The 14,464-nt window shown below is 39.5% G+C and overlaps 1 protein-coding gene across 1 annotated transcript; it reads right to left on the reverse strand.

The window, feature by feature from the left end:
- Nucleotides 1–8,477: 8,477 nt before the first annotated feature.
- Nucleotides 8,478–11,622, reverse strand: LOC140840080 (stachyose synthase-like). Its single transcript, XM_073207183.1, has 4 exons — nucleotides 9,969–11,622; nucleotides 9,691–9,868; nucleotides 9,235–9,602; nucleotides 8,478–9,141 (listed from the first exon to the last, which is right to left on the reverse strand). Exons 1-4 carry the CDS (start codon nucleotides 11,448–11,450, stop codon nucleotides 8,578–8,580), a joined length of 2,592 nt encoding a protein of 863 aa, XP_073063284.1. The 5' UTR covers nucleotides 11,451–11,622; the 3' UTR covers nucleotides 8,478–8,577.
- Between the last annotated feature and the right edge of the window lie 2,842 nt (nucleotides 11,623–14,464).

Genomic DNA, 14,464 nt, shown 5'->3' on the forward strand with positions numbered 1-14,464 from the left:
CCGTTAGACAGAATTCTATTTTTGGAAACTATCAGATGGAAACATTTAGTTTCCATATTTCTCATTTTTTGTTGGAGGATAAAATAAGATTATATGTTAAATTAATATTAAATTAATTTTTATTTGATAATGTGAAAATAGTTTTTTAGAAATTTAAAATTTATTAAAATATATTAAAAACTTATATTTTTATTAAATATAATGCAACATATTCAACATATTTTTAAAATATTTTAAAAAATTTCCGTAATCGACGGTTTCATTTATTCCATCTTCCAGAAACATTTCTTTATTATTTTATGTAAAAATATATATATATATATATATATATATATATATATATATATATATATATATATATATATATATATATATATATATATATATATATTTGATATTTCCATCCCGCAACAAAATTCCTTTATAATTTTATAAAAATTAATTTTATTCCAATACTTTTGACCCTCTGACAAAATTTTATATCAATAAAATGAGAACGAATATTTTATAGTCCCTAAAGTTCAGAAAATATTTGAAAGGTCCAAGAATTAACAGAGATTAGTGTGGGATTTGTAGCAGAAGATCCTCTCGATGCAATTCAATTTATTTTGAAAGAAAAATCACTTTTTTAAAAAAACTCGTTCAAAAGATGACATTTTTTTTAGATCAATGGACAACTTAATAGGTTGTCCTATAATGGAGGTGAGAAATTTTGACAATGTATAACAGTCATAAAATGAGGGAAAAATTGTAATAGTTTAAGTGTGGATACATACACATAGAACATGGCGCATTCCCTTTCCAATTTCTGCATCAACAACATACTACTTATACGCGACATATTTCTTTTTGTTGTACTGATTGTTGGACTTTGAGGCTTATTGGGCTTATCTTTGAATGAGAAATTGGATAAGCAAGCAAGGCCTAGTTCATGGCAAGTGGGAAATGTCCCACATAGAAAAATAGACAAAGCATTGGTGAGCTTATATTGAGTTGCACTTTGTAGAGGTGTAACAATGATTGGTCAAGAGGCTCTCTCTCGCGCGCACAAGCGCAGGGGGGTGCAAATCATGGGCCCGATTTGCAGTGGAAAAAGGCTTGACTTGTGTGCAGGCGTACGTGCGCAACCTGGGCGCGTCGAATGTCGGACCGATCAAGGCAAAATTTCCCACCGAGGTTCACCTGGCTTTTGCTATTTTTATTTTCGAAAATGGACCAAGACCTTTGGTATTTCAGATGACCCTTGGTGTTGTAACTGAAATGGCCTTTGGTGCTTAAGCTACTGACTTTTGGTGCTCCGACTGCTGGCCTTTGGCCTTTCGGATGACCAACGGTTACAGCAGTAACTGTCCATATGAGTGCCTATTAATAGAGGCAGCCTCAAGTCTTTCAAAGAGATCCAACACACTCTCCTACATTCTGATATTTCGAATCTTTGCTTGCTCTGCTGTGTCTCGGCTGCTGCTCTTCCGCCGGCTGCCGCTCCTTTTCTCGCTTCTCTGCATCGTGATAAAGTTCAGGTACTTTTTCAGTTCGCCGTGGTGGTGCCTTGTGCTACGGTGCTACTGGTTTTCCGTTGTATCCTGGGAAACAGACGTCCACGTTCATCCTCGCTGCACACACCGGAGGGGACGAATCTGTTTTAAGGACACTGTATTTCATACAGGTCTCGGTTTGCTTTATTTTTGCATTGTCCTACTGTTTTCTTTATTGCAATACAAGTTCTTTTTTTTACGTGTACCTTTCTGTTTGTGCGTATACATTTGTATACATTTTGGATTAACAATCTTAAAACAGATTACTTATTACGAGTTTTGTTTCAGATATGGATACTGAAACTAACGTGCAAGTTGTCCCTCCTCAAGTTGTTTCTCATGGTACCCCACGTGCTGCTGCGGTTGCCGTTCCGGCCAGCCACGGTGAAAAACCTGAGAAGTTCACTGGTGTGGACTTCAAAAGGTGGCAGCAGAAGATGCTGTTCTACTTGACTATGCTGAACTTGGCCAGATTCCTTACCGAGGATGCTCCTAAACTCAACGAGGGTGAGGGAGATGTTGAATCTGTTAGTGCGGTTGAGGCATGGAATCTTTCTGATTTCTTATGCCGAAACTATGTACTAAATGGATTGGTCGATTCGCTCTACAACGTGTTTTGCGAAAAGAAAACAGCTAAAGAACTATGGGAATCCCTTGACAGAAAGTATAAAACCGAGGATGCCGGGGCCAAGAAGTTTCTTGTTGGTCGCTTTCTGGACTTTAAAATGGTGGATTCAAAGCCGGTTATCAGCCAAGTTCAAGAACTCCAAGTGATTCTTCACGAGATTCACGGTGAGGGGATGACTTTGAGTGAATCATTCCAAGTGGCTGCTATTGTAGAGAAGCTACCACCAGCTTGGAAGGATTTCAAGAACTACTTGAAGCACAAGCGAAAGGAGATGAATGTGGAAGAGCTCATTGTTCGACTTCGCATCGAGGAAGACAACAAGGGTTCGGAAAGGCAATTATTTTCTCCTGTTGCCGCTAAGGCAAATGTTGTCGAGCATGGTCAAAGCTCGAAAAAGAGAACCTTCTCCTCCTCCAACAGAAAGTTGAACATGGGACCCAAAGGAGGCGTTTCAAAGAAGAAGTTCTCGGGAAAATGCTACAACTGTGATGGCATGGGTCACAAGGCATCGGAATGTAAGAAGCCAAGGAGAAACCGAGAGGCAAATGTGGTAGAGAACATTTCTCAGGAGGTTTCAAACATGAATCTCTGTGCTGTAATATCATAGGTTAATCTGGTGGGTTCGAATCCAAAAGAGTGGTGGATCGACACGGGTGCCACTCGCCATGTTTGCTCGGATAAGGAGATGTTTGCAACTCTTGAGGAATCTGAGAATGGGGAAAAGATGTTCATGGGAAATTCCGCCACTTCTGAAATCAAGGGTCAAGGAAAAGTTGTCCTAAAGATGACATCGGGAAAAGAACTGACGTTGAACAATGTGTTGTATGTGCCTGACATCCGCAAGAACTTGGTGTCCGGGTCGCTTCTTAACATGCATGGTTTCCGTATTGTCTTCGAGTCAGATAAGGTTGTTTTGTTTAAGAGTGGAATGTTTGTTGGCAAAAGTTATGTTTGTAATGGTTTGTTCAAACTAAATGTAATGGCTATTAAGCCCGTGATCAATAAAGTTAATACTTTTGCTTACTTGCTTGAGTCTTCTTGTTTATGGCATGGTAGACTTGGACACGTTAATTACGATACAATTCGTAGATTAATTAACATGAAAAGCATTCCTGCATTCCAAATTGATAAACAACACAAATGTGAAATTTGTGTTGAGGCAAAACTAACGAGATCATCTTTTCGAACTATTGAAAGAAATAGTGAACCACTTGATATAATTCACAGTGATGTATGTGATTTAAAAGGTGTACAAACTCGTGGTGGAAATAAATACTTCATTACTTTTGTTGACGATAGCACAAAATTTTGTTATGTGTATCTCCTCAAAAGTAAGGATGAAGCTATTGATAAATTTGTCCAATATAAGAGTGAAGTTGAAAATCAACTTAGCAAGAAAATTAAGGTGCTAAGAAGTGATCGTGGAGGTGAATATGAATCACCATTTGCTGAGTTTTGTGCTCAACATGGTATCAAACACGAAAGAACTGCACCTTATTCTCCTCAGCAAAATGGCATTGCAGAGAGAAAGAATCGCACTTTGAAAGAAATGATGAATGCGTTGCTATTAAGTTCTGGTTTACCACAGAACATGTGGGGGGAAGCTGTTCTAACAGCAAATTACCTTTTAAATAAGGTGCCCGAAAGAAGCAAGATAAAAATCCATATGAGTTATGGAAAGGTAGAAGTCCTTCCTACCAATACTTGCGAGTGTGGGGGTGTCTTGCCAAGGTAGCAGTACCCACTCCAAAGAAAGTAAAGATAGGACCAAAAACTGTGGATTGCATTTTCATTGGATATGCTCAAAACAGTAGTGCGTATCGTTTTCTTGTCCATGAATCTCAAATACCTGATATTCACAAGAATACGATAATGGAATCAAGAAATGCTTCGTTCTTTGAACACATGTTTCCATGTAAATCTAAGGAAGAACCAAGTTCATCCAAAAGATTGTATGAAACAATTGATGAAGAACAAGAGCTTGATCAAGACATTGAACCTAGACGTAGCAAGAGAGCTAGGACTGAGAAATCCTTTGGTCCGGATTTCATCACTTTCATGATGGAAAGTGAACCTCAAAGCTTCAAGGAAGCAATTAGTTCATCTGAGGGACCTCTATGGAAAGAGGCTATCAATTCTGAAATGGAATCAATTTTACAAAACCATACGTGAGAATTAGTAAATCTTCCTCCGGGAAGTAAACCACTAGGCTGTAAATGGGTTTTCAAAAGGAAAATGAAATCAGATGGAACCATAGATAAGTATAAAGCCAGATTGGTAATTAAAGGTTACCATCAACGTGAAGGGCTTGATTACTTTGACACATATTCTCCTGTATCGAGAATAACCTCTATTCGTGTGATACTTGCGATTGCCGCATTGCGGAATCTTGAAGTACACCAAATGGACGTAAGGACTGCTTTTCTAAATGGGGATTTAGAAGAGGAAATTTACATGGAACAACCTGAGGGATTTTCTGCGGCTGGGCAAGAAAATAAGGTATGTAAACTGGTGAAGTCTCTGTATGGCTTAAAACAAGCACCAAAGCAATGACACGAAAAATTTGATAAAGCCATGATGGAAAGTGGATTTAAATTCAGTGAATGTGACAAATGTGTATACATAAATAACACTGAATTTGGATATGTCATTTTATGTCTTTACGTAGATGACATACTTATCATTGGTAGTAATGATAAGATGATCAAATCCACTAAGAAGTTATTGAACTCAAGATTTGACATGAAAGATTTAGGCTTAGCCGATGTGATCCTTGGAATTAAAATACATAGAACATCAGAAGGGATAGTCCTAAGTCAATCACATTATGTTGACAAAATACTTGAGAAATTCAATAATGATGACTCTGCATTGGCTAGAACCCCGATTGACACTAGTCAGCATCTATCAAAGAATCGAGGTGAGAGTATGTCTCAATTAGAATACTCTCGAGTCATTGGAAGTCTGATGTACTTAATGAGTTGTACAAGACCAGACATAGCCTATGCAGTGAGCAAATTGAGTAGATTCACGAGTAATCCAGGAGTTGAACACTGGAAAGCAATTATCAGATTGCTAAGATACTTAAGGTACACTCGTGATCATGGGCTGCACTATACCAGATATCCTGCTGTTATCGAAGGATACAGTGATGCAAATTGGATATCTGATATGAAAGACTCAAAATCTACAAGTGGATTTGTATTCACTTTAGGAGGTGCAAGCAATTGCGTGGAAATCTTCTAAACAAACTGTAATAGCCAGATCCACGATGGAATCTGAGTTTATAGCTCTTGACAAGTGTGGTGAAGAGGCTGAATGGCTACGTCACTTTTTAGAAGATGTTCCAGGATGGGAAAAACCAGTGCCGGCTATATGCATACATTGTGATAGCCAATCTGCAATTAGAAGGGCACAAAATACAATGTATAATGGTAAGTCTAGGCATATACGTCGTAGACATAATACCATTAGACAACTACTCTCAACTGAAGTTATCTCTGTTGACTATGTAAAGTCAAAGGATAATATAGCGGATCCGCTAACCAAAGGGTCAAACAGAGAGCTAGTTGCGAAAATGTCAAGGGGAATGGGGCTCAAGCCTATAGAATAAATTGGTGTGAAGGAAAACCCAACCTACGCTGACTGGAGATCCCAAGAACTAGGTTCAATGGGACAACCTAATCGCACTAATTTGGAGAATCACTGTGGGGGTTATCCCTAATCCATTCCTATCATGAAACAGTGAATTTTGAGGATAAGCTTACGGCTTTTAATGATTCTGATGAGAAGCTATATAGAATCACCTATGTGAGAGAGAAGTGGGGCCGCTTCAAAAGAATTGCAAGGCTCAATTCTAGACCCTCTTGCAGAACCAGGCGTGTGTTCATGGCCAAAACGAACACAATCATGAGAACTGAATAGTATTAGGAAGAGTCTTGTGTGAAGTATATATTAACTCACACAAACGGCTGTACAGTTCAAAGACATCATGTCTACTGTCAACCAGTGAATTATTATGCTTTCACAAGGGGAGGTTCAAAGGGTAATACCTACCCTATCCTATGCAAGATTCAACTGTTGAACTTTATCACGGAAAATCGTTGAATATCTTTTTAATTTCCATTCATGTGGGGGATTGTTGGACTTTGAGGCTTATTGGGCTTATCTTTGAATGGGAAATTGGATAAGCAAGCAAGGCCTAGTTCATGGCAAGTGGGAAATGTCCCACATAGGAAAATAGACATAACATTGGTGAGCTTATATTGAGTTGCACTTTGTAGAGGTGTAACAATGATTGGTCAAGAGGCTCTCTCTCGCGCGCACAGGCGCATGGGGGTGCAAATCATGGGCCCGATTTGCAGTGGAAAAAGGCTTGAATTGTGTGCAGGCGTACGTGCGCGACCTGGGCACGTCGAATGTCGGACTGATCAAGGCAAAATTTCCCACCGAGGTTCACCTGACTTTTGCTATTTTTATTTTCGAAAATGGACCAAGACCTTTGGTATTTCAGATGACCCTTGGTGTTGTAACTGAAATGGTCTTTGGTGCTTAAGCTACTGACTTTTGGTAATCCGGCTGCTGGCCTTTGGCCTTTCGGATGACCAACGGTTACAGCAGTAACTGTCCATATGAGTGCCTATAATAGAGGCAGCCTCAAGTCTTTCAAAGAGATCCAACACACTCTCCTACATTCTGATATTTCGAAGCTTTGCTTGCTCTGCTGTGTCTCGGCTGCTGCTCTTCCGCCGGCTGCCGCTCCTTTTCTCGTTTCTCTGCATCGTGATAAAGTTCAGGTACTTTTTCAGTTCGTCGTGGTGGTGCCTTGTGCTACGGTGCTACTGGTTTTCCGTTGTATCCTGGGAAACAGACGTCCACGTTCATCCTCGCTGCACACACCGGAGGGGACGAATCTGTTTTAAGGACACTGTATTTCATACAGGCCTCGGTTTGTTTTATTTTTGCATTGTCCTACTGTTTTCTTTATTGCAATACAAGTTCTTTTTTTTTTTACTTGTACCTTTCTGTTTGTGCGTATACATTTGTATACATTTTGGATTAACACTGATGATGATAAGAGACACAACCTCTAAAAAAATTGATTTTTCACTTTCACTTGAACAAATCAATTTTTTCGTGTTTCTTAACCTCAAATTCTGGTTCTACTCAATTTAATTCTTCAGGTTAATTCTAATTTTTTAAAGTGATTATGGAATCTTGGTAAATAAAGAAAAAAAAATTGGACATTGATACTCTCAATATTTTTGTTTAATCCAAAATTATCTTTTACATTGTTCAGAATACACTATCAAACTATATATATAGCAAACACTCTCGATGAAAATATTTTTGGTGTTTTATTAAAAGTTAGCGTTATAATGGCTTATTTAACAAAAACACTACGTAAAAATTTAAGCGAGGATTATAAAAACACTATCGAGTGCATTGTCGTAATCTGGATAGATTATAGAAATGAGAGGATGCAGCTCTTTTACGTGATTCAGTTCCTTCCGCAGCAACTCGTTGTGGTACCTAGAAAACTCATTCAAACAGTTAACACAACCATCTTTGGAATCATAGGAAATTTGTTGTCTGACATGGACATTGTAAGAAACCCGGGGAAGCAACCAAATTGGGAAGTTTCCAGGGACTAAAATCGTCCTGTGAAAAACATTTGCATTTGAAAGCAGGCTGACTTATGTATATGCTACACGGCCAATCGGAGATATTTGCTTATGAGTAGATAAAATCATGTCACGCGATTTTTTGCGTACTTGAAGAGTTGATTCGATGTATTTAACGACTGTTGAAGCAAGCGATCGAACTACATCGGTGCTCATTCCGGAACTGATCAGTGGGATATGAGTTTTCAACAAATCTTTTTCCATCATGAGGTATGAACTTTTTCACAAATCTTTTTAGCATACATTGTTGTTAAATCTTGAACCTTGCGTACCAATGAAATCGATGACAAGATGGTCGTTGGAGATGCAGTCAGGAATTCCCAGACAATAGATGTGTTGTCTTTAATTTCTAGGCAGCTAGTCAGGCGTTGGGCACCTTTGTTGGTCACATAGCGCTCCAGCTATTGTAGGAGCATTTGCCTAGACGCCTGAAAAGTGACACCTAGTCGTCAAAGTTTCTGTTTCATGAAAAGGGTGTGATCTTTTTCGAGTTTTCTACAGCCATATCAATCCATTTGTGTCTTTTGATGATTTACATCACTTTCAACAAAGAGACGCCCCCCATACAAACATCATTTAAAAAAAAAACTTTTTCAGATTCTCAAATTCATATTCATAATAACAACGGAATCATAAACAGCACACAAAAACTAGAATCCTGCTACTTCATATTGGCTGACAAGCACTTTTATTAGTACATGCATCATCATATATTTGATCACAATCACATTCAGAATACTAAACATACATTAGAAATGCCACCACATTCTTCATTCCAAGAAATGTGCACTCCCAGCTTGCCATTTTCCGACCACTCGTATCCAACCTCGATTCCGTTCACGTACACTTTCTCGGGAGAAACATTCGAGTAGGCCAAGAAATCGCCACCGCCCTTGACTTCAATCTTAGCTATCACTCCATCATACAGCAGGCCTAGAATGGTCCCTCCGCTGTTAAACATGCTGGTCAGTCCTATAGGTGCAAACTTAGCGCCCTGACCAAGTTTCTTGATCGGCACGAAGCTGAATATCTCGAACGTCGAGGGCTGAAGGGTGATTGGAATTGCGTCAGAATCGCGGCTTTCTAAGAATAGTTTCTCTGCCTCGCAAAGATAGACTGCATATTCATCGGCTTTCGCCATTTCAGTAGTTTCGGCATTTTGATCCCATTCGATGTCTGTTACGCAGACTGAACCAGAAACTGGCTTGTAACATTGAGGGTATCCTTTGATCCTCTGTTCCTTGGGGTGCCATCCAGCACCTTGGCAGTTGAAAGCACCAATCACCCCTCCATACTGTCAAATTACACCAATCGAATATTTTAAAATTTCTAAACTTGTAATAAGAATGAGAATTGTTGCAATAGGTAAATTAAAGTTCTCGATCACCTTGTTAAGGTTCCATATTTTGAGAACGGATTTGCTGTCAAAAAGAGGGTTCTTGAAGAGGCAGTCTCTTGTTGGTAGTGCAAAATGGATGCACTTAGGAATAGTGCCGTCGGGGAATACGAGTTTATTGAGCAGCTTGAAATTATGACCACCCAAAGAATCACTAACATAAACAGGCCCGCCACAAATAGCCCTTGAGCCAGCATGAAATTTTGCACAAACATGGTCGGATTGAAACATGTCCCAGTCTGGTTGTATAAATTGACCCATCCACATGCTGTTGAAGGCACAGTGGATCATATGAACTCCTTGTAGCCAAAACACTCCATTAGGATCACCATTAGGATCTTCAAACCAAAAGTCATCCCCTATCAAAACACAGAGTATGTCGCACAGAAAATCAGTGTCTCTGATCAATTCTTTATTGGGTAATAGAAATTCTTTTGTTTTGTTTACCAACTCTTCCTATTGATATCTGTTCGGTCCCGAGGAAAAAGAAGTCGTTGCAATGCTGCATGCTGGAAATGAGTCCAGTCCCATTGAAGTTCTTTGCGAGTGATTTTGACAGTCCCTTGTAATAAGCCTTGGCAATCTCAACTCTTCCTCCGTATTCTTCAGATACATATTCTAGACACTATTTCAAAAAAGTGTGTTAGTTTAACAGTTGACGTGCCTAAAAATACATGTACGTACAAGTACGAGTGATAATTTTAGCAATACTACAATTTGCTTACATGTATGACATCCACTTTCACTCCTGTGATTCCAACTTTTGAAAGGTAAGAATGCATGGAATCATAGAAATCATAGGCTTGATTAGGATGCACAAGCCCAAGAGAGCCCTCGATAATTTTCACCACTGCGAGGTCAGACATGGTTCCATCGAGCCCTGGAGACAGTTTACAAGACGCGACCTTGGAGTTCAGATGAGTTGCCCCTGGCCTCACCCCACCCCAGGCGCCGCACAGTGCATGCCAAACATATATATCATCCAATCCTTTGAATTTTGTTCTCAAATCTCTAGTAAATGCTTTCATTCCGATATTTTCAGACTTGCAGGAGCAACTTGAACTGTTTTTACTCAAATCCTTGCCTCCTTCATCTCCCCCTATAATCATTTTGTCCAATTCTTTCTTTAGTTTATCAATCTCAACTTCAAATTGAGATAGATCAGTTACTCCTGATTGAGCGGCTTTCTTCTGGGATTTTTCAACCACTTCTATCTCAATAGCCTTAGCGATCAGCTTCTTCGGTTTCATAGGATCAAATGAAGTACCATTAAGCCCCAAGAGTGAACCACCCTTATACCTCCTGAATTTTTCACATTCATCAAGCCTGTGAAGCCTGGCAGTCATTTGAGTTCCCAAAAGCACGAAACTTTTCGCGTCCTCATGCACATCGTCTGTATCATCATTGATGCTTTGCCAGCCATCATCAATAATCAAGAACCTCGGGGTTAGCCCACCCTCTGCGAATTCGTTGACTCCGTACCAAACTCCAGCAGGCTCCACTGTCAAGTAAAATGCATCCCAGGTACACCAACCAAATTTATTCACAAGGGGTGGTGGTGATTTCTCTTCAATAAGCTTGAACGTGTTAAGGTGAACTCTAATGACAGTGTAGGCCTCTTTCATTAAATTGTAAGGGTTTTCAGACACGTGAATATAGGCGATCGCATGGAAAGACAACGACTTCGCAGTAGTGGAACCACTCTCCGCACAGATCATCACATGGCCATCAGTTCCAGGAAAAAAGGCCGACCTGAATTTCCCTTCAATTATTGGAATCACAACGGCGTAAGATTTTATTTCCGGGACGTCTAGCATGATCCATTGTGTTTCCATTTGTACGTCGGAACCCGATTTTCCAACCCACTGAGTGGACCACCAAGTCTTGAACCTGAAAATGCTAACGAAGTCCCTGTCTGTGAATCTCCCAAAGGAATTCATCACACGATCCGTGGGTTCATCGAGACTGAATCCCAGGAATCCACCCTTGTGATAAAAGGATTCGGCCCGGTGGATGAGTTTAAGGGGAGCATCCGAGGATCGGCACACTGAAGGGAAAGACTTGAAAGTAACATTGCCTGGAACCTGAGTGAGTAATGGAACATTTCTGACCGATAGCTTCCCATCATGGAGTTCAAAGTAGTTGTCTTGTTTGTTGGAATTAAGGACTTCGCAATTCGAGTTGGCTGTATCATTTGGCGGCGCCATTGAAGCAAAAGTGAGCAGAGGAGGAACAAAGATAATGAATTGGACAAGAAAATTACAGAGAAATTATGAAGCGTAGAGTTGAAGTAGAAAAAACTTATACATGAACGATGGCTTCAGAGCTAAGCAATTAAGAGGAATGGCTGCTTGACAAGTTGCACCTGGGGAATACGAGGTTGAGTCGTATATATAGAGGGAGGGGATAATAATAGTCAAAAGAGTAAAATAAAAGAAAATGTAGAATCGAGTGGCAGTCCTTATCAAAAGGTACAGTCACTGACAAATCAAACAATCAGATTTTCGATATATTTGTTTACAGCGAAAGGTGAGAACTGAGAAATAAACGATAATTTAGAAGATAACAGAATCAAACAAAACGCCGCAAACATGAGAGGCTTTGGTGATTGGTGTGGAGTGTGTTGAAGCTTGGGCATAAGTTGTTATACAAAATGTATGGAATAAACAGAAAGGTATACTAAAACCAACGAACTAGTAGTATGAACAAGAACAAAACAGTAGCACAATGCTTAAAATAAATCAAACCGAGGTCTGTATGAAAATACAGTGTCCTTAAAACAGATTCGTCCCCTGCGAGATGTGCTTCGAGGATAAACTTGGACGTCTGTTTCCCAGGATACAACGGAACAACCAGCAGCGACTTAGCACGAGACACTACTACGACGAACTGAAAGCGTACCTTTACTTTATCACCGAGATTTAACGGAGGCCAAAAGAAAAGCTAACAATATGAAATGCAAGAGAATACTTGAGAGAAAAGATTTTCATGCACTTTGAAATGGAGAAATGAGCACACTATTTATAAGCCCCCAAAAAACATACCAAGAGTCATGCAAGATTAATTAACTCAATTAATCTTCCCTTTAACTCAAGAATATGAAGAGCCACAAGTTTTCAAGTAACTCAAGAATGTGGAAAGTCAAAAGACACTCCACAATAATGAGTCACAACCAACTCAAGAATGTGGAGAACCAAAAGACACTCCCACATTCAAGACATGTAATTTTTATTCAAATTTCCAACATAAGTTGAGAGGTGTGGTGCTGCCACTTTATGCTCTCTTCTCTTTGTTATTGCTTTACATATGCTAGCTACTCCAATATCCAAAACAATTGATTAGTGGACGTCCATGGAAAATGAGTCCGAAAGAATTTGTGTTAAATCTCCCCCAGCCCAGTTTTTGCTGATTACTAAATTATAAATATGCAGATTTTATAGTTATACCAGAAGGTAATGCAATTTTGCTAACTTGAGAATTTTGTTTATTTTTGTTAGTGTGCATGTTGTGCTTTCAATCTTTTTCTTGGTCGACGTGTAAATATTGTAAAAGCCATGAAATCTAATTCAATTCTAACCCAAAAAGAATCAAAGAAAAGAAAAAGGTAAGGGTCATGGATGAGTATTTTAAATGTTATATATGATCATGTGTGCCAAAAATCGGATGAAAGTTGCTATCAATTTTTGAAGATATGTCACTATCATCCAAGAATTTTTGTGGATTTTTGCTATCTTAAATATCGAGGATTCTATTTTTTTTTTTTTTTTTACCGGAGGTATTGTTTAGCTATAAACGAAAGAATTGTGAAATTAATAAATATATGCAATTAATTTACTTAAACCACTACAATTCTTCACGACTTGAACGTTGGAAAGTCTTCATTTTAAGACGGAAATCAACCTCGTGTTTTTCTGCTCTTGAACCGGTTTATGCCCGGTTCAGTTTATCTGGTGGATCAATTCCTACAATCACTGTTCTAGATTTCAGAAGTTCATTTTTCGCAACATGAAGATAGGTGAATAAATTTGAGAGAATATACATGCATGCAAGTATACTTTTTGACTTTGGAAAGAAGAATAAGAGATATAGCCTTTACATTATGGATAACATGAGTATATACCGAGGGAGTGGGATGTAGAATAAGGATCCCTCCAATCATATGGTAGAGATTATCCCAATGCCCAATAGGAGAAGAGATTTGCCATTAGAATATGATACCCCTAAAAGCCACTATACTTTTCTCAGGGGTGCACGGGGAAAACAAAGTGTATAGTGACATCCTCTTTTCCGGCTATAACCCAACATTTTTAATATTTTCAGTTCAGATATCCTAGCTACAATTGAAAAGGAATAGGGAAAAAAGAAGTAATATTTAAGAAAATCATCTCATTTTTTGGAACAACAAATTAATGCGAAATAATTATTGATGTTATATCAACACATAAAATTACATTAATAATATATGCATGCATAATAGCTTCAATACGCTTAAAATCTTGGCATGTTGTATTTCGATAAAACATAGCATAACAAGGTCATTAATTTCCACCACCGGAACCTCCGCCGCCGCCGCACCCCATGCCACCGCCACCACCTATCCTCCTCCAACTCCACAACCCACGCCGCCGCCGCCAAACCCTCCTCCGACCCCACATCCACTACCACCTGACCCTCCACCTACATGAACTCCTTTGCCACAGCCGAACCCTCACCTACACCACCCCCATCCTCTTTCCTATTCCTCTGCCACAGCCTTTAACACCACCAAATCCTCCTCCAGTAGTCCAGTACCAACACCTCCTTTGCCACTGCCAAAACCTCCACCAGCGCTACCCCTAGACCACCTACCAAGCCTCCACCTTTGCCGCCACCACCTAATCTTCCACCAGCTCCACGCCTGCTCCTCCCATGCCTCCACCAACACTACCTCCAAAACGGCCGATGCCTCCTACTTTCCCACCAAATCTGCCACCTCCAACTCCTCCAATACCTCCACCTATCCAGCACCAACCAAAACCTCCTCCAGCACCACCTCCACTAATCATTTCTTTCTCAATCGTTCGCCCAAGAGTAATTGTGCCAAGAGAAAACTAACAAACAAAATCATAACAAACGGCCAGACATTTTTGAAAGTCTGCCCCATCTTTTACTCTGAATGTGGCACGACAATCAAATTTTAGTGATTTTATCCTACCGTGTATCAATTGCTTCTAAACATTAT

The sequence above is a fragment of the Primulina eburnea genome, chromosome 8 (assembly GCF_022965805.1).
Source record: "Primulina eburnea isolate SZY01 chromosome 8, ASM2296580v1, whole genome shotgun sequence".
Lineage (NCBI taxonomy): Eukaryota > Viridiplantae > Streptophyta > Magnoliopsida > Lamiales > Gesneriaceae > Primulina > Primulina eburnea.

Excerpts from the sequence above, each read along its gene's own strand:
- LOC140840080 (XM_073207183.1), bottom strand. The coding sequence starts at position 11,450 with ATGGCGCCGCCAAATGATACAGCCAACTCGAATTGCGAAGTCCTTAAT. Across the intron at positions 9,869-9,968 it reads TGAAAGTGGATGTCATACAT|TGTCTAGAATATGTATCTGA; the intron begins GTAAGCAAATTG and ends TTTTTGAAATAG. Across the intron at positions 9,603-9,690 it reads GATATCAATAGGAAGAGTTG|GGGATGACTTTTGGTTTGAA; the intron begins GTAAACAAAACA and ends GTGTTTTGATAG.